The 22,207-nt window shown below is 35.4% G+C and overlaps 1 protein-coding gene across 1 annotated transcript in view; it reads left to right on the top strand.

The window, feature by feature from the left end:
* insyn2ab (inhibitory synaptic factor 2Ab) overlaps window positions 1-6,821 on the top strand; it is a 55,557-nt gene extending 48,736 nt beyond the window's left edge. Inside the window, exon 4 of the mRNA XM_081394240.1 lies at window positions 4,906-6,821. Within this exon, the coding sequence (XP_081250366.1) occupies window positions 4,906-5,089 (184 nt within the window). The 3' untranslated portion in view covers window positions 5,090-6,821. The remainder of the gene's footprint in view (window positions 1-4,905) is intronic.
* The last annotated feature ends 15,386 nt before the right edge of the window (window positions 6,822-22,207 follow it).

The following is a 22,207-nucleotide window of genomic DNA, read 5'->3' as shown; positions in this document are numbered from 1 at the left end:
ATATTTGATGTTAACAACTGGAAGTTATTTTAACATTCGCCTATTCATAATCAGAGCGGTTTATTAAAAATCAATTTCAAATTAAATTCCTGTGAATTTACTGGAAGCCAAAAGGATTGTTCACACAAAAATGAACATTTATTTACTCAACCTCATGTTGTTCCAAACCCATATAACAGGGAACATTAGGAGATATTTTGCAGAATGTTCAATCTGCTCTTTTCCAAAACATTTCACCAAAAAGGACATTCATCATGTTTTTGGCTGAACTATTCCGTTTTTTTTTTTTTGCCAAAGTATATATTAAAGTTCATAAATTGCTGCTCTTTTTGATGAACATTCGATTATTATTGTTATTATTATTCACCATAAAGGTTTGGAATGACAAGATCTTTTGGGTGAATTATTCCTTTAAAAGACTTTAAATTATTAAAATGTGTAAATTGCTTTTTGATAAAATTGTGCACAGTATTAATATTATTATTATTTAATTTATTATTTAAACAGAATACAGACCTTATAATATAATATAATATAATATAATATAATATAATATAATATAATATAATATAATATAATATAATATAATATAATATAATATAATATAGAGTATCATAATTTTTTTCTATAGTAAGATTTTCATTTTGGTCAACAATATCTTATTACAAAATCCTGTTTGCTTTGAATGAGTATCGAGTATGAATTGAACTGATAATCAGCATTTGTGGTTGCAAAACCCTATCTCTATCAAACCTCTAGAGCATGTAGATGTGAATTTGAGAACTTGTACAATAAATATTTGTACTTGTACGCAAAATTTTACACTCACAGCTCAGATGTGAAAACCTGTAAAATACAAATCTGAAGTTGAATGTTGAATTCGTACTCACAGACAATAGTCACAAACCTGTATTCTGAATTTGAAGTTGCAGACAAGTAGTCACAAATGTGTAAAATGTCATTCACACAAATCCAATGACAGACACAAACAAGTTTGTGTCTCATTGTATTTCTGTGAATGACATTTTACACATTTGTGACTACTTTTCTCTGCAACAACTGCGAGTGCAAATCTCAACATTCAACTGAACTTGTACAATAAATATTGTACAGGAGTGTACATTTTAGTGTGCAAGTACAAATATTTATTGTACAAGTTCTCAAATTCACATCTACATGCTCTCGAGTTTTGCTTCTCTTTTACCGTCATAAGACATCCTCTTTATTTTGAGCCAGGTTTGCAGATTCTGCAGTTGTTTACTGTGCATTGTTTACCAGGCACCCATATGTTTCATTCTCTCCTGTCGGTAGTGTACACAAGGTAACTGCTCAGGTTTGTCCTGTGATTAATTGCTGAGTGTAGTATAGCTCAACCTGGAGCAGGAACACACTGTTGTTCCATTCTCTTTCACCCTCAGAGAGTCTGCCGAGAATCGCTGCGCTTTCACAACTTCTGTAAATAGACAAACCAAACACTGCAGCTTCTAAATATATCATTCCAGAGAAGTTTTTCTGATCATTTGTGAAAATCCAGGGCAGACTTGAAAATGATATGCAGATCGCTTTGTCTCTGTGGGGTTTAGTCTGTTTTTGGCGCACTGTTGTCACAGTACATATGTTTTGGGGGAAAAGTCCTTGGTTTTTAAGGTTTGTTTATGTGAATGTGTGATAAAGCACTATTGTATTTTTAAAAACGTTAAAATTCAATGCATAGCAGCATTATTTGGGTTATCCAATACAAAACTTTGGATTTTTGCAAGGCTTCTGTCTTATAAGAAGTAGGCATTCCTTACCGCAAACCAAATAAACCCTCAGTGTAAGGACGTAGATAAAACATAATTGACTCCCATGCTGCAGTTTGGTCAGAGCGATCTTTTTTTGCACAAATCTAAATAAATGGATGTAATTGATGAGTCAAACAGCATTGATTTCCAATACGCTCATTTGCATTGCAGGAAAGTCAAAAGAAGAGAGAAATGGGGCACTTGTGTGTGATTGGTTTGTCTGTCTCTGTTCTTTACACTGATGAGTCAGACACTGCTTTGTGAATGATTTCATTTAGATCAGATTAAAGCTGCCTCTGACGGTTAATCTAGGAGTTTAGCCACTGCAATCATCAGGAATCATCTGATTGTCATGGGATTATGACTTTAGAGAGATGGCGAGGTCAGACGGCTGTGCGAGGACATTCAAACCTATACATAGACACATACACTGAGACTGTGCTAAACAGCTTAGTCATGATGTTAGAGGTCAGGACTGAGGTGCGTATAGCATAAAATTTGCTAAGGCAAACAGAACTCGGGCATGAAACGGCATTTGCACCTCAATGTACTTTCATAACATTGTGAATTTCTGAGTAAAACAGGATTTTCAACAACAACAAAAAAAAAAGATTTTATCTATTGGGAATTGATCATTAAAACTGTGTAAAACAATGGCTAAACAGCTATTTGGTGATTGGCTAAAATTATCTAATGATATTAAAATACTGTTCAAAACCTTTTGGGTTGGAAATACAGTAATAATAAAAATATTGTGAAATATTATTACAAATGTATTATTACATGTGACTGTCACTTTAACCTTTCTGAATAGAAGTATTCATTTCTTAATTTTTTCAAATGTTTAAAAATGTTTTTAAGTAATATTATTGTAACGTGCAGACTTGTTTTAGTTTAATGTTTCATGGAGTTTTAGTTTGGTTCTCATTGTTTTCTGTTTTTCCTTTCTGTTTTCTTGGTTTCTAAGTATATTTGCATTTGTTGTCATAGTGATTCTTTAGTTGATTGATTAGTCCCCATCTGTGCCTTGTTTTCCTCAGTTAACCTGTCTATATATGGCCCTCATTCTCAGTTGTTTTTTGTCTGTTCTTGTTGCTGTATAGTTTGGTTTGCTTTCTCCTGCGTGCTTTTGTTCTGTCCAGTGTTCCAGAGTGTTTTGTTATTTTGATCTACTGTTAATTAAAGTTGACTGCTGCAAATAGTGATGGGAGAAACAAAGCTTTTCAAAGCTTCAAATGAATTGAACTAATTGCTTCACGAAATGGGACACTGTTTCGAAGTGTTCGAAACCCTTATGCTGGTGATGCCTGCTGGTCAAAACAGTGTAAATGCAACATAACACCCCTACCCCCCGGGGAGCGCGCTGTAGGCCTATATCTCTTCACTATATATAAAGCACAAAATAAACTTCAAGCATGCAACGTCGTTACCTTTTAAATTAGAAAAAAAACGAGTTGTCCAGATTCAGTATCTGCGGTCAGATGATGTTGTCAGGCTATATGTCCGTGTCATTATTCTACCATTATTTTCATAACTTGCTACGAAATAAAGTCTCTCACTTCAGAAAAACGAAATTTCATGTCCTGTCATCATGCACTCTTTAATTGCACGCGCAAATGCGCCGGCGCGAGCTGTATCACTTCACTAAAACCAAAAAGAAATACGAGCATGCAACGTCATAAATTAGTAAGTTACGAAATAAAAGTAAAATACCAATAAATTACGTTATTGGTACGTCATGTGTGTTGCTGTTTATCAGGAGCAGTTTCCATGTTTCTTTACCAGTTCTTCTAAGTATTGTGTATCACCATGGTAGCCTAATTGTTGTTTGTTTCCATAATAAAATGCCAAGGGAATAATCAAGGGAATAATCAACAATTATGATTTGTCATAATCGTGCAGCCCTACTTTATTCAAATAAAATGTGAATGCATTTGACATTAATTGTTGTTTACTTGTTTGTTTATATCCATAATTAATTGATATCTGATTCCCTTACAAGAATTTTTGGCTAAAAAGTCACTGAATCGATTTCAAGTCACTGAATCGGTTCGGATCGTATCGTTCTAAATGAACCAATATCGTCCTTGAATCATATCGACAACCACGAATCGCGATACGAATCGAATCGTTGTTAAAACGAATCGTTACACCCCTATTCTTTTATCAATTTCCAGGGCTTGTTTTTTTTCGTTCTATGGATGGCTCAGCTAAACAGGGAAATAAGAGACCATTAATTAGTATTATTCCTTTTAATTATTCAAATGTCTCATTAAAAGATTTACAAAGGTATTAAACTGATCAGAGATACGGTGAAAACTATAGACACTTGTTCAATGGTTCGCTGCTGGGGGGCGATCTCAGTGAATTTGCATGATTCATGGCTTCAGAGATCATCGCCCCCCAGCGGTGAACCACTGAAATTTCGAATCATTTCGATACAGTTATGATGTAACGAAGCCTGTGACTTTGACAGTTTGATATGCGCTCCGAACCACTGATTCGAGACAAAAGATTTGTAAAGGTTTCGAAGCTTCATGAAGCAGTGTTTCGAAAGCGTCCATCACTAGCTGCAAATAGATCCTGTTTCTGTAACGGACGTAGGCCAGTAAGAGCTGTACGTGTAAACCTCACTCCCCTGGCCTCAAGAAGCACCCTATAGCGACTGTGGGTTTTAGTGTCCTTGTTAGTGCGCCCGCCTCCCACATCGAAGCCCACGGTTCAAATCCCACTCGGAGTGGGTCAAGTAGGACCGATTACATATATGCTCCCTTCTTGCAACCAACCGTAACAATTATAATTTTTTTCTACAATCAAAACAACCTGTAAGTGATGTTAGCTAAAAGGGAATGCTATTTCAGAGGTGGTTCAAGTTATTACATTTTGATGAAAAATTATGAAGACAAACTTTGTTTTTGAAAAATGTTGATGCACTAGCGTTTTGAGATCATGAAATGGGCACAATATGACAAAAGGAGATTAATTTAACATAAGTAAATGGAGTCAACTTTGATTTATTGTTGACTTTATTATGACCCCCATTCAGACATTGTAATCTGATTTTATATGATCTCAACTCCACATTGTCCTCATCTAAAATGTTCCCCTTTTTTTCTTTTAGTGTGGAACTAGATTTTAAACTTCAAGAGGACAAACTGCAGCCCTTAATGAAGAGACTGTGTCCTTTAGAAGAGCCGTGCTACCCGTCTCTGCCTTACACACACGAGGTGTTCACCTCCACACCCAAACGCAAGTCCAAGACTGAGACCAAGAAGCACGCTCGATGGAAACTCTGGTTCCTCTAACATATGGATTCAGGGAACCTTAAACCACCAGGCCACCACAACGAGCAAATTCTAGTGGAATTATGCTTCACTAAATGGATAAACATGGAGAAATGCTCACTGCTAGCCACTGTTTTGGAACATGCACCATGGGATCCATCGAGTGACTGGATTTTAATAAGGAATAACAGTTGTTTTCTAATCATGACCCTCTGATAAACCCTCTGAGTTTGGGAACTGCTGAATTCACCTGATCTCACGTTTTCCAAAGGGATTACACAATGATCCTTTGGTTTAGACAAGTTAGCAAGGTAAGAGAGCAGGGATGTTTGTACTGTAGATGCAGTGTGTATGTGTGTGTGTGTGTGTGTGTGTGTGTGTGTTTTGTTTCCCATATTTAACTCTGATCGTTCTCTGTCCTTTCTACATTTATCCTGTCGTATTTAGGGACCCTGCAGAGGCGACAAGAAACTTCAAAGCTAAATGATAGTTTGCCACAAAACTACTTTGGAGCCGTACATCAAAGACATCTAATCAGCAAAGCACAAACTTTTGAGAGTTAAAAAGTAGATTTGATAGCTGAGATATACCTCTGTCTCTTTCTTTCTTGCTTTCCTTCTTTCTAAAAGTCTCTCACCTCTTCAATTTTAAATGAAATTGGATATCATTCTATGACTAAATAAATAAAAAATTGTAGTGAGTAAAAGCAGAATCAGTTGACGGCATGCACTAATAATCGATGGCTTTGTAGAGATATTTTTCCTGAAAAACGTGGAGGATGTACAATTAGTATGTCAGAAATTGTTAGGCTGTAAATGTATGAATGAAAATGGGTTTACACAGTTGTTTAAAGTTTTAATTTATTTTTTTGAAAATACAAACTGTGAATTGTCTTTCAATTATATTGATTTCTGTATCAAATATTGGGCTATAAACATTTTTGAGATGAGAAAAGCATTCACAGAAAAATGTAAATTTGCAGTGTTTCAGGCCTGAATATTTTCTTGGGAATATGACGCTGTATTTACAGCATAAACATAAATTTATATATCTATAATTCATATATTTGTCAGACTCATAAAGATGCTTGAAAATATTACTAAATTGGCTGAAAATTGGTAACATAACATAATATGTCCCATGATGAAAAATATGTTAGCCTATATGTTATATGGTGGAAAGTGCACAACTTCAAAACACAAAACAATAGATACAGGCTCTATAATACACACCACTCTGTTCAAGCTGACGTGTCATTTGCTCAATTAAATTTGAATATGATGGCAGCCAATCACTGAAATCTTGTGCTTGTTTGCCCACCTAAAGCAATGTAATGAAACGATCACAACACACAATTTGGGAAGTAATAATGCAGGTAACATATAGAGGGCTATGTATATACAATCTGTGCTTAGCATTTATTTAGCTTTAAAAAGTGTTTGTATTTATTCACAAGTCAAATGTCTTCAACACATTCACTACAGTGCCAAACACTGTATTTAGCTGGTAGCCCAAGAACCTTCATACTTGGAGGGCATTTTGATAACTATATGTCATATATTTAAAAGTAATAATAAGTTGGTCACTTCACAATATCTTGTTTAATTGGAGCACAGTACCTGCATAGCGTATTCTTGTAGCATAACACAGATGCATCGTTATACTTTGAGAAAGTGCAATTGATTTATATTGTGCAATATTACATTTTATACAATTTCTACCCACAGTGCATTTACAATAAAGAAACTGATGCAAAATATTATGACTCGACTGTCCTGTTCCCATGAATGTCCTTTTAGAGTAAGACCAAAAAATGTGGGTTGCTTTGGGATTCTTGCAAAGTGGATTCTGGTGGTGATACTCAATTCAGGAAGATGATTGAATAGTGCTTTGAACAGGACTCAGCTGGAGGACGAGATGGTTGCAACACTTCTCTCTAAAATTGATTGGCTTCAGCTTTGGCGCACACTCCACAGACGTGCTCTGTGATTGGACGGCCTCCAGGAGAACACCTGCTGCCAATATACTGTCACTCACTTTGACTCAAGGGAAGAAACATTCCTCTGAACTCATTCTGCAAACATAACTAACGTAAACATAGCGAATGTAATTCTGCTGACCCATCGAAGGGAAATGACTCCAAATTAATCTCTCAAGACTTTGCATGCACTTATACTCTGATCAAACAGCCTTATTTTAGTATAGTTAACAGTAGCCACTTAAGCTAATGAGCACATGGAAGTCATGACCAAAATGACTTAGAAAACTGAATGCAGTTTTGTCTCCTTGCAATCTTTCCAAACAGATTCACAGAGGAGTCTTGGTAACAAATTTATTTATTTATTTTTTGGTGCAGGGAAAACCAAAAACAAATGGATTTGCAAAAAGTGAAAGCTTTTCAAAAACAGAAACCTAATTTATCCTCAAAGTCACCATAAAATCAAAATGAACAATTCTTGTTCTTTTATGGAATATTGCCGTAATTATTAGAAATGATTTATCCGTTCACATCACTGTATTTTTTTTAAACCCCCTTATAATCTTTAATCAAAATAACTTCCTCTCTCACTTGCAGCAACATCTCTTTTCTGATGATGTTTACTGGCAGGAGGGCGGGACAACCTGTCACTCACATGACATCACAGCAATTAGCAAACCACAACCATCCAATTGGAAAAAAATCAAGTCCCACCCTATTTCTCTTGAACGTATGTCACAATAGGGAAGAAAAGACTATTTTACTGTTTAAATGGAACAGAAACCTTGAGATTTAAATAATAATAATAATAATAATAATAATGTCTTTCATTGTTTCATTGTCTTTGAATGAATTTTTTAAAATTGTTTTCTGTGTTAATTTTTTTTGTTTGTTTTTTTATAGAAAAGTACAGACACATTTTCGAATATTCTTACACTTCCTTGCCAAAACTACAACAAAGGCTGTAGAGGATTGTGATGGTGGCAGAAAACAATTTTACCAGTGAACAGATAACCAGATCTCATTTCAAAGAGAATTGTGCTGAGGATAAATCTTATATAGCATATGGAGTGACTGTAATCTTCCCAATAGCCACTCATGCTTTGAGTGCCTCTTGTGTCTGACAAAATCCATATTTCGAAACTGGCCTTTAAAAAACAAGATTTAGCAGTGAAAAGTTGTCCAGCTTGCCTGCTCCCATGACCTCAAAATAATAACTGTAGACTATCGAATAAATGTACACCATAGAATAACAAGATCTCAATACAATATAAACCAAGGGTTTTTAAATAAATCAAAGAGAAAAACTACTTCTTTATAAAAACACTTAATAATTTATTACAAAGTAGCCTACTAAATGCTTATTTAATTGAACCATTTTTATTCATTAAATAAATGTTTAACAATATTTTAAAGCATTTTACAAATTTGCTATTATTATTTTGCTTTCTTAAGACTGGATGGAAATCATGAGATCTTAGTTTTAACAGTAAAAACAGTATATATATATATATATATATATATATATATATATATATATATATATATATATATATATATATATATATATATATATACTTTTTTTAATGAAATTACTTCTAGATTATATTTTTAGAATTTGCTTTGGCCTTAGAACAGTGGAATTAAAGCTACTTATTTAAATTTGGAAACAACATGTCTTTATAATATGATGACTATTGTATTTACACATGAAATTATGTACATAATTAATAAAATTGTCATATTATAAATTCAACATAATTACTTATTAAATAAATCCAAGCCTTTTGTATGGGAAAGTTGTAAAAGGGAGCTGTGTCCTTTTTGAAATGGCAGTAGAAGCCCAGACTATCACACACAACACACTTATAGGTGTAGAAATGGTCACCCTCAAAGTGATTTTCCCTGCGAGCGAGAGGGAACAGCAAAATGTTCAGTAAACACAGTCTCACACACAGCAGGAACAGGTTGAGCATTTTAAACAGCAAAGTATCTCAAAGCACGTTCTGTTAATAAATTAAGGGTTTGCATTAGGAGTAATAACAACGGCGAGAGAGAGAGAGAGAGAGAGAGAGAGAGAGAGAGAGAGAGAGAGAGAGAGAGAGAGAGAGAGAGAGAGAGAAAGAGAAATAGAGAGAGAGAGAGAGAGAGAGAGAGAGAGAGAGAGTCAGCAAAAGCCGGATGGGCTTGTCGACAACCGGTTTGGGCTAAATTTTAATCTTCATCCCTCACTGCTTTAAAAATTCAAGGTTTCCTAACAGCTCATTAATAAATTATAGACAACTTGAGCTTAGTGGGCTTTAAAAGTAAGCAGCCCGGGCCCGTGCCCCCAACCCTTCAAATGTTTATGAGGACACTCAGTCTCAGCAGTGGACTTAACAAGGCCTTGTGACAACTGAAGGTTGAGGAGCTTTAATGTAAATTACAGCCTAAGGTTAACGTGTGCAAGAACCACTGTACTTGTAAAATGCTTACTCTGCATCTGCGGGCCTGTTCAGATCTCCAAACGAACCATCTGAGCTACGGATTGCAGTATTATCCGTTCAGTATATGATTTGTGATTAGTCTAAATGCAAGTAACTTGTTTTCCCCTGTTTTACAATGTTGTATCTCATTGAGCAGATATGAGGATCTTTTTATGGTTTGCTTGGAGATTTAAAGGGTATAGAAGAAAAGTTATCTATAGGAAAGAGAAAACACTGAGGTCTCTGTAATATTTCATATTTTGTTGTTTAGTGAATTTTTACGGGTGAAATCCAGTCATTTCAATAGGAAGAGTTTCTTGTGAAGCTTCTTGCAAAAGATTTCCCCATGCAGATGTTGGTCATGTTCAAGATGGTTACGCGAATTTGCCACATTCACTAACAAAACGTTTCTTGGTTTGAAAGTGACTTATGTGTGAAGTGTGCTTCATTATTACAAATGGACAATGGACCACATTTTTGCCAGCAAAAGCTTGTTTAAAACATGAACGTAAATGTGAATGTAAATGTATTTATTTTGAAGTAAAAATATTTTACTCAGTTCAGCAGCTTTTTTTTTGTTATGCTATTTTATGCTATTAGCTACCGCTATTGTTATTTCCATTACTGCAGCGGTCTGACGCTTTTAAATGCTTGAATGCATTCTTCTGTTTTAAAATGCAGCAAAATGTAATTAAAAAGAAAACAGGGTCTCGAGATGCTTTTTGGAAAACTGAGTCACTTCAATCAGCAGACTAAAAAAAACAACCTGCGTCAACAGTGTAAAAGTAGCCCAATTCCACGGGAAAACCGTGGAATTGACAACACTGTGTGTGATAAACACGTTGAAAAAAGGATCGAGACATGTGCAATGAGCATGTTTAATAAAATGAGTGAAATAACTTTTATGTGAACTTGCCACCCGTTTTTGCATGTGATTAAAAATGTGAAATGCAGGGTAGTGGAATGGTAAAAAAAAAAAAAAAAAAAAAAAAGGTCAAGAGACATTTTATAAAAGTTCCACATTATTAGACTGCTCTGTAGTGCAAAAGACGCAAGCACAGAGGTCTAAGATGTCCGTCTATAGTGCATTTACATAAAAAACAATGGAAAAGAAGTGGAATGTAGAGCCACGTTCTGTGCTGACGGCCGGCAGTCAATTTGATACTTTTAGGAAATATTAATGAGAACTCCATTTAGTTTCCCTTGCTTTGATAGAGCAAACTCAGACAATAAAATATATTTCCTTCGAGTACGCAAATTCACTTGTAGCCTATATCAGAAATGCAAAATAAATAAATTAAGTACACCCTTTGCATACATCTAGAAAAAAAAAAATAGAAAAGAAAAAAAAGAGTGCAAGAGTTTTGTATCTCCTGCTTTGTAAGGGGAGTTAATCACTGGGAGAATGAAACTGTGGGTGTGAGAGACATAATAACACTAGCGAGTCGCGACTAATGGACTGAAATGTTGAATGAGATGAGGAGTTAAACAGGGTCTTTCTAAGAACTCAGTTTTCACATATGAGACCTGCCCTGTTGTGTCAGGAGGGGAATGTGATAATAAGGGCCTGAGACTATAACACCACAGTCCTTTTATTATCCTGTGCCACAATGGAAGAGAGTGAGAAAAAAAGTGTCACCGGCCCACCACAGCCATTACATATTTAAAACAGTAATATCCTATACTAAACCTAAACTAATCTTGACAAACTATATATCATTTGAAAGCTTACAATCTCTAGTTTTCAGTTTTTAGTTCTCAGGTGATTTTCAAAATAAATTACAGAGGAGCCGTAATTTATTAATTTGCAACAAGAATATTTTCATACTCCTGTTCAGACCTTTATTTTGAAATGGTAATGAACATAAAAAATCAGGAAAGAATGGAAGAAACCTCAGTTCGTTTTCATGCCAAGAGTTCAAAAGATAGCATCCGTTCAATTTTTTTTAGAAATAAAAGGTCTGAAAATGTTAATAGAGTAACAAAAATAATAATAGTCCATTTGTGATGTGGCAGCGAGCTATAAACACACATATGTGTTCTTTTTATTTGTTTCTTAGAGGTTGAATTCATATAAAAATCTGCCAAACTTCCAATACTTTAGATCACTCAAACCACATATGGAAATGGAGGTGCCATTATGGCAGTAATGGAGTCAGTTTGTCACCTAGTGAAAAAGTTTAGTACTGCGCCCAAACAAAATCTTATCGAAAGCTAATTTTTTTAGATATCAACCTAAAATTTGAAACACAACTTGTTCAGATTTTTTTTTTTTTTTCAGTTTTAGAGTCCAACATGTTTTGAAAATATATATTTTATAGAAATAATTTTTTTTTTTACATTGTACATTTTCTTAAACTCAAACTTCTATAACTTTTTTCTGTTTATTTCACTTCTACAAAAATCTGCCAAATGTCTTCTTTAAAACAAGACCAATCTTACGTCTATATTCAAAAGCATTCTTGAATTACAACCATTTAAGTTCGGAATGTGCATTTTCATGTCTATTCAAAAAATGGGAGGGTGACACTTTTTTTTAAAGGTTTTAAGCGAGAAACATACACTGATGTTTATGGTGCCATCCGTTCTCCCATCTAACCCTAACTGTGTTTATTTACAGTAAGCCACTAACAGCTTGGTTTTTGCTTTCAAAGCCGTAATAGCCTCTGAAAGTCTCTGTAGACATTAAAGCCTGTACAATTTCACGCCGCCGTGCCCCACAAGTGCTTGAAGGCTGGGGTCAAAAAAATTCGGTTTGATTTAGAGCTTTAGAATTGGTCCCACAAAAAGTGACAGAAGAAACGATCTAAACTTTCTTGCTGTACTTCATGGAGGGATCATACTGGTCTAAAGGCCCAGGGCGCAGGTCTAAGCCTGGAAGATAAAGCATGAATAATGCATGGTACTGATCTGCAGGGGGAAAAAAAAAACACAGCTCCTTGGATATCGTTCTCTCTCTGCTCAGTGGAATGGAGGTTTCCAGCCCTGCTGGCCAACAGCTTCAAAACTCATCCAAAAAGACCTCCAGATCAGAGCCACAGTATCAGCCCCCTCTCAGCAAACGCTAACCCACAAATTACCATTTTGACTAAAGTCATCCATCCAGGTCTTCTCAGATCGTCACAGGTGCACTAATCAGGTGTTAACCAGGTGCTCCATCATTAGAACCATTAAAGATTTATACTCCAAAATATATATATATATATATATATATATATATATATATATATATATATATATATATATATATATATAAATAATGTTGCATACCAAGTTGCACTAGAATACTTAATTGAATACAAATACATTATATTTATATGTCTTGACGAGTGGCTGGTGTAATAGAGCGCTTAAAACTTTAAACTTTATGTCTTTAATACAATTATTCACAGAGAAGAAACACAGGGCATTCATATTCATGGAGTAATCATACTAGTCTAAAGGCCCATGGTGCAGCTCTAATCCCAAACAGGATGACAAAGAATCAAGGACAACTCCGGGCTTAAATACCCAGAGGAACTAATGAGATAATTAATAGAATTACAGGTGAACAGAATGAATAATCAAGGGAAAACACTAGAAAACTGGGGATATATATGCATTTAACATTCAGCAGGGAACCTTGCAGTGGAGACTCTGAGGAATGTTTACCTGAATCAGTCCATTTTCTTCCCCATCACTCACTAGTGTGAAGGGGGCCTGGCCACTTCACACGGTCGATAAGTGGACATTAGGGGCCAGATCTCACTATATGAAGGATAGGCAGTGGGGATCAAAATGAACAGGTTTACTCCCAGAGCTCTGGCTTAGAGCCATGAAAACACAAGAACAATAAGCTAAAGCCGGTTCCCATTAGATGGGAAAATTTGATGTTAACACAAAAGATTGATGGCTGCATCCCTAAGGGTGTAAAACCCCCGTAAGGCTCTAGTTATGGTCCTGATGTAAAGACATATTGAATGTGGATTTTCTAAGCTTAGCAATCATTATAATATCCCAATAAAGGCCAACTTAATTTCATGTCTCATCTCTCCATGGAGTTGATCATCTGCACAGGAAATTAGATCTACAATGTGTGAATGTCACATGGGATATTGGGCTTAAGGATTTAGAGGAGAAATTTACTTGGAGAAATCTTGTGAATTTGCTACATGTCACAAAAGAAAACTCTCACTAAATATCATTCATATATCATATATATCAAACAAATTTTTTATGTAACTTATAATCATTAGTCCTTGAGTAATAACATCACTAGAAAAGCTATGCTGGTATGACTAACAGTAACAGTATGACTAGGAAGGGCTGGGAACCAAAAAATCAGGTAGTCTGATTTTTTTTTAGCAATTCTTTTAAGTGAATCAAAAACAGATAGCATGGCCAGTGTAGTTCGATTTGTGAATGAATGTGTCAGGTTTGGTTCTGTTTAGTTTCATTGTGTTTTAGTTTGATTTTCCCTGTGATCCTTGTTTGTTTATAGTTACTCCTCATGCCCTTGTTTGTTTCCATAGTTTGTTCCCTAATTAGCATGTCACTTGTTCTTACCCTCATGTATTTAAGCCCTTAGTTCTCCCCAGTTCTTTGTCTTGCGTTAAAGTGATGTAATGAAATGTTGTGTTCACATTAGTGTGGTTAATGGTAAGTGTTCTATCTTGTTCCTGTATTCTCTAGTGTTTTTGGATCGTAATTAAAAACTGCTTGAGTAAATCTCCTTCGTCGTACATTTACTGACCATCAGTACGTGACAGAATGACCGAATGTCACACAGTACGTGACATTATTTGACATCTCCTGTCAGTCTGGGAGCAGGGACGCACTGTTCCATTAGCCAGAGCGCAAGTCCGTAATTAAATATTTCCAGCCCTATTCTGGCATCTTATAAAACACTAAGGAGGACAATCTGCCAGACCGGTCAGCAGCAAAGACATTTTTAATATGCTAAATAATGCATTCAAAAAGTGTGTGTGTATGTAACGTATAGCAGGAACGAAGCGGAGAGAGAGAGAATCCATATGCAAACACAAGTTTAATAGTCAAAGATAAACGCAAGATAATCCAAAAACAAGGGCAACATCCACAAAGAGGTGGCAAGGGAACAACGACCGGAATTCACAAACAGGAACAACGACCGACAAACAACAAAATACTTAAATAGACTGGTTAACAAGGGGCTGATGAGGGACAGGTGTTGGTGATTGCTGTCATGGGAACTAATAAGGGTAACTATGGTGACAAGCAAGGTACAAGGCAAAACAGGAACCAAACACAGGAAGTGAACACAGAAACAATGGGGAACTAAGAATATACTTCAACATAAAAGTCCTACAAAACACAAGACAGTACAGGGATTGTGACAGTGTGTGTGTGTGTGTGTGTGTATGTGTGTGTGTGTGTGTGTTTTGAGATGACACTGTCCGTTTTATTGTTGATTTGAATTATATATTTTGACAAAAAATGTTATGGATATTTCTGTATTTCCACATTCAGTTAGAGCATGTACAGTAAGTTCCATGTGTTTAGATAGCTTTATACAAAATTTTAAATGAAATCTTGAGCCGATTATTAAATCCAAATAAACATGTACATTATAACATAAAGAGGAACATCTACAGTACATATTCTCCATGGTAAATTAATCTCTTAAAGTTACACACACACACATACACACACACACACACACACACACACACACACATATATATACATATATACATACATATATATATATATATATATATATATACATATACATACATATATACATACATATATATATATATATATATATACATATATATATACACATACATATATACACATATATACACACATATATATATATATATACATAGATAGATAGATAGATAGATAGATAGATAGATAGATAGATAGATAGATAGATAGATAGATAGATAGATAGATAGATAGATAGATAGATAGATAGATAGATAGATAGATAGATAGATAGATAGATAGATAGATAGATAGATAGATAGATAGATAGATAGATAGATAGATAGATAGATAGATAGATAGATAGATAGATAATAGTCTTCGTTCCAACCAACCTGGAAATAAAATCCAAACTTGACCACTTGAACCTTTTCTGAAATTCGTGCTGTTCAGAAATTTCTTCATTTCTATGGGACATTCTAAAGCTTGTCTGAGCGAGCAACACTAACCAAATTCTAGGAAACAATAACAAAATCCTGCGATTTATGAGTATACGGGTGCCTGGATTTCTCTCAGAACATTCAGCAATTGTTTTTATAGGCTACAGTATATTATAAATGTCTGACATTTGCATATTTGCCATTACAGATTAAGGATTTATGAAGATTACAACCAAATCCTGTAAAATAAAGAAAGAAATAACCAATGCATGTGTTGATGCTTTACAAGTACTTCAGAGAATCATCAAGAATCATGAAAATGGATATCGAGCGACCCCATGCAAGGAGATCAAAGTCTTCGAAACAACAGCGCAGTGAGGAAGACAGATTCGTACATGGAGACCGATTTGTTTTTCCTGGGCTTTCAGACTGCTGTGATAACTGCATTATGTTGGCTGAGCTCTTCTGTAGTAGATCTCAGCATAACAGCAGAGCTGCAGCTTTGGCCTGTGAGAGCTGAAGGCAGCAGAGTGGAACTATCAGCGCAGACCAGCACAGTGCTCAGACAGACACACACATACGACACATACTCATATCACAGCACTTAACAATTTATGTCATTGATTTCATTTAACGACTTCAAAAAGTGAAATGAGAGTTTAAAAAATGCAGCAGCTAACACCTTTATTTCGAGACATATTGACGGTACTTTTACCACCTGAATGAGTAAATATTGAGCGAACAAACTCCATGTATAATGTCGAAAGTAATCCTATTTGTCCAGTAAAATAGAAAAGGCAAGTTTCATTCTCGACTGGCATTCCAACATTTTCCAAAACCAAACTGCACACTTATTTATTCAAAGAGGTACTAAATGTTCTTGAATGATTGAGTTCTTGAAATTATTGGCACAAATGTGTGTTTGAGCTGTCAACAGAACTGAGTTCATCTTGGATTATAAATGTTTTTCAGATGGATGAATTGTGCATAGCATAGGTATTCATTTCAATTAGAAAGCATTTTCAATTGTTCAGATTTCCATTATTCTCTACGCTGATGCCGTTAGAAACGCACTGAAGTGAAATTTTGAAATGTGGTATAATATAGGTTACAAGGTATCTTGGAAGTCTTTTGTGTTTTTTTTTTTAAACAAAAAAACTACAAAGTTCACTGTCATGGTTGCATGCAGTGAGCCCAATAAAGATGATGTGTGATACAGAATGCACAAATAAAGAGACTTTTATTAAACACAAGGAGTACGAGAAACACACTACACTTTAACACTTGACAACACCGAACAATGACCAGAAAGAACTGAGGGCTTATACACAGAAGGACTGATCGACAGAACAAGAAACGGGTGTGTAACTCAATTAGAAACAATAGCAACAAACTAGAAAGAAGAAGTCCTGGCAGACAGGAGTTTTAAAACTCACTCTTACTCAAAAGATGAGAGACTTTTATAAACTGGGCTTTCACCATAGCAGCCTGCATTGAATGAGAGTTCAAGATTTTCACAGGTATTTCAGGATTGTAAAGAAGAGGTTCCTCTTTAATCCATGATCCACTAACAATTCCCTGTTCTCAAACAATTCTTAAGACATTCCATGATTTTAGAACCATCTTATAAAAAGGAGCTAATTCAACTAGGGCCACATCCTTCAAATTCATTAAAAACAATTGGCGGTCTAGTCCCAGTCGTCCTCCTCTCCTCAAGTGACCACAAGCCACATCAACCCAACTGACATCTTTCCCACAAAAGTCTCTGGGCAGCTTGTAGCCTAAAAGCAGCAATTCTACATGCTATGTCAATTAGACCTTGCCCTCCTTCATGAAGAGGCATGTAAAGTACAGCAGGTCTCAACCAATGCTGACCTGTCCAAAAGAAGTCAACGAGTGATCTCTGAATGTCCTTAATGACAGCAGCAGGGGTTCCAATACAGTCATTTTGTGCCACAAAAATTAGACTATTAAGACCACTTTTTGTCTAATTTATTTTTGCTGATGATTGTCTTCCATAACATTTAAGATCTTCTAAACCACTTTAATATCATTACTGCTCCTAATTATTACAGTTAAATCATCGGCATAGGCGGATAATTTCACATCATTTGAAAAACTTGACCCCTCAATGTGTAAACCAGTCAACTGCTCTCTTAATTTGCACAATAGGGGTTCAATTGCAAGGCTATAAAGTTTTCCTGAAAGAGGACATCCTTGCCTTATTCCCCTTTGTACTTTAATAGGAACACTTGAACCTCCAGCTATTTTGACCATACATTCAGCTTCATTGTACAATAAATTAACCCATGAAATAAAACCATCTCCAAAACCAAAAGCCTTCAGTAAATCAAACAAATAAGCGTGGTCAACTCTATCGAACGCTTTCTCTTGATCAAGAGATACCAACCCTAAATCATTATCATTATACATTGCATAATCTATTATATCTCTTATTAAAAATAAATGATCTCTAATACATCACCCCTTAACACAATATGATTGTTCTTTCACGATTAATACACTCATATAATTATTTAGTCTACTGGCAATACATTTTGAATTATTTTAATAATCAGGTCGCCAATTCTTCAAAGAATACAAATCACCTTTCTTCGGTAACAAGGACAACACTGCTCTATTACAACTCTTAGGTAAAGACCCAGTCTGCGTTGAATTTAAAAGCATTTCAAAATAATCCTTATTTTGCCAGAAACATTTATAAAATTCAGATGGAAGACCATCTAGGAGCAGGAGCCTTCTCTGATGCAAAATCTTTTACAGATTTTGTCACTTCTTGAAAAGTAATTGGTAAATCAATAACCTCCTGCTGCTCAGACATCAACTTCTTAAGACATGAAAATAATTCTTCTTTACATTCAGGATCTGTGACATTGGCTGTGTATAAGTCAGAATAAAAATCAACAGCAATTCTTCTTATTTGATGAGAGTCATAGGTAACAACCCCTTCATCATTTTTTAAACCCACCATCAAATTTCTTTGATTAGTCTTTCGTTCTAAATCGAAAAAGAATTTTGTCTTAATTTTGGATAAAACGTGCGTGCCCTAACAAGGGCACCTTTCACTTAATCATACCATAAATAATTTAACTGAAGCTTTTTCTCTGAAAGAGCAGTTTCCAAATGCAGTCAACTCCTTGCCATCATTTTCTCCTCAATATCAGAGATCTCATTTTCCAAGTCCTGTCTCCTGGTCTTTAATGTCCTTTTTGAATATGAAGAGTATTGTTGACAGAAAACTCTAATTTGCACTTTTCCAATATCCCACCATTGTTTTATATCATCATAATTTCCTTTTTGCATTTGCCATGTTTCCCAAAACAATTTAAAATTCGCACAAAAAACATTGTCTTGCAAAAGCTTAATATTAAAATACCAATACAGACTCCTTTTTATTTTCCATTTCCAAAATCCATTGTTATCATTTTGTGATCTGAAATTATATTTGGAATTATATTAATATTACCCACTCTGTTTCTTGAATCATATGTAATATAAAATCTATCCAATCTAGCAGCATGAACTCTACCATCTGTCACTTTTACCCAAGTGTATTGTTTAAGCAATGGATTTTTTATTCTCCAAATATCTTCCAGATTTAAACTTTTAACCACATCGGATAAAACAAGTGCTGATTTATGGTGAGGTTCTTCAGCATTTCTATCTACATATTGAAATTCAAAGTGCAATTCCAGTCTCCTGCCATTATAATTATATCTCCGGAATTAAGATCTTTTAAAACATGACCCAATTTCTCAAATAAAATAACTCTTTCAGTTCCACAATTAGGGGCATATTACATATTAACTAAAAGAAAAAGAAAAAGATTTATTTCAGCTTACTAAAAGTAATCTTCCCGGTTCTATGTCATATCTAGATAGGATTTTTGCTTTTAAAGTAGAGTTAAACATGATCGCAACTCCTGCACTTACATTACAGCCATGACTTAAAACATATTCTCCCTTCCACCACAATCCCCATTCAGACTCATTGCTTATATTACTATGGGTTTCTTGAAGAAAACCTACTGCAATATTCTTAATATTAAAATATTCTGACACTAAAGCCTGCTTTTTCTTATCTCTCAGACCATTCACATTTAGAGAACCTATTCTAAGATACTCCATGAGATAGAAAGGGTAGAAAGGTCTGCAGAAGAAAAGGAAAAATACACACAGATACATACAAGCCATAGTGTTCATTTAGCTTTTCCTCGAACCCTTCTTTCATTCTCATTCCTTTTACCCTGTCTTATCGTCGTTATATACTTAGGTCTGTACCGTTTCTGCTGCGATAACACAGTATAGGTTGTACGTTTCACGTAGCCTACCCACACTATAGAAGCGACGGACACTTTTCCTTATCAGGGAAAAAAAATCTCATATCTCCCTTTCTCCCTTTAGTCTTGTCCAAAAAAAAAGCATTTATCTGTTCTACAGAATACAGATCATCATCAGCTTTAGAGATCTTACAATCATCATCAGCTTTAGAGATCTTACAAATCCGACAAACTCTCGTCATGCTTCATATCATCCTGACTATATGTCATGATATCAGATGCAACAACATCATCCTCCTCGATGCTCGCATACTGCACACCACTGACGTGTAGGCCTACACGATCCACTACAAGTTGTTCTTCTACAACTGCAGTGCCAGTTACATTACTACAACTCGGCTTTTTACAATCAACATGGTTTAAGTTACTCACAATGCTCACCTGAAACCATGGCGGAGGGATAATGGCATCCTTCCACTTTGTGGACGCCATACTGTACCTAACGTCAGGTGAACCGTGCAAAGCACGGCATGCTAGGCCAACTGACTGGAACCCTAAATTAATCTATACAAAAAATAAACTATAAGAATCAAGAAATAGAAAAGAAAAAACACAAAAGAAAGTATAAAGAACAGTGCACCAGAAACACGCTCTCACTCCAACATGCACTGAGAGAGAGAGAGAGAGAGAGAGAGAGAGAGAGAGAGAGAGAGAGAGAGAGAGAGAGAGTATATGAGCTTTAAAAAGAGGCCAAGCAGGCCTACAAACACATCATTTAACACAAGTAGCCTGCAATCCCCAGAGGGAGGTCAAAGCAGGAACATGAGGAAAACATCATAGCTCTCTGTTCTCTCAATGAGGCTTGTAGGTTTCCGTAGCGATATCATTTTTTTTTGGGGGGGGGGGGGATTCTCGAAAGATTGAATGTTGCAGTGAAGAAGGTGGATAGCCATGTGTGAGATATAGATGAAGAAACATAAAGTGGATTCTGACTGTGAGAGGAGAGAGTGATAAAGAGAGCAGGGAAAGATGAGATCGCAAGAAAGCAATATAGATTGAGGAAAGAGACTGAGGAAAACCCAATTCTGAGATTGGAGAACGTTTTCCCGCTAATAGCTGTATAGTATTTGCAATGAACTGGATATGATGGTCTAACCTGTTACTGCCTACTCTCATCTGTTTCTGCGTGGCTTTTGAGTGGCTTATTTACTGATGTTATGCTGTTTCGCTGTCCTCAGAAATGCTTTCACAACCTGAGCTCAGCTAAAAATACTTTGGATTTTGAAATGAATTGACCACATCCAACACAAGTAGAATTGCATTTGAAAAAAAAAAAAAAAAACCATTTAATGGTATTCTGGGAAATTACGTGTTCTTCTACCCTGATTCATGTTTATCTCTAAAGCCTATTACCATCAACCTTCAAGAGTTCTCTTTTTTATTTCTTATAAACAAGCCTGCCATGCATTCAAAGTTGACATTTTCTTGTTATTATACGTCTAGGAGTAAGACGCCATAAATAAAAGAAAAGAACAAAAGGCTTCCAGCAGGCAGTCAGACGAAAAGGACCAAGGAAAACAATAAATTATAATATAAATGTATTGTAAATCACAGAAATAAGTAACAAATCAGTAGGATTCATTAGAGGGATCAACGGCCCAAACACACTGAAATAATAAAGTAGGATTCGTTTAACAAAAATAAAGAAATAAAGAAATAAGGTGATATTTTTCGTCAGAGAGACTCAAGGCCCAAAATAACAAACAAAACCCAATCTAACAAAATGAAACAACAATGTAAATAACCTAACACAAAGAAAAGAAAAAGAATTACAATAAACCTTACCTAACTACACTTAGCAAAAACATAAAATAAATGAGTTTCATTCAAAAGGGCAGGTCTCTCCTACAGTAGGCTACCACATTCTAATCTAAATGAAACAAACAATCGAAAGAAACACTAAGAGAACATTTTGGTCTGGTGGCTGGCAGGAATCTTGACCAATGCGACCGACCTGGAGTCGCAACAGTCTCCTTTCGATGAGAGGAAGAGGCGTTTTAAGAGGACTGCCCGCTGATCACCCAATTACCGCTGGCGGGTGGCAGCAGAAAATCAGCGGTGATCTGAAACTCAAAAGAACAACATCGAAAAGGATACACAAATATTATGAAAACACAAGGGAAAGTAAACATCATAACGTAACATTGTTAAAATTACACATACTGTGGTTATACTAACTACTCTGCATTTAAATTATTACAACCAAATACTGTGGCCTTGGGA

The sequence above is a fragment of the Scardinius erythrophthalmus genome, assembly GCF_964197995.2.
Source record: "Scardinius erythrophthalmus genome assembly, chromosome: 19".
In the NCBI taxonomy this organism is placed as follows: domain Eukaryota; kingdom Metazoa; phylum Chordata; class Actinopteri; order Cypriniformes; family Leuciscidae; genus Scardinius; species Scardinius erythrophthalmus.
The sequence above is the reverse complement of the archived record's forward strand: the minus strand, read 5'-3'. Positions and strand labels throughout refer to the sequence as shown.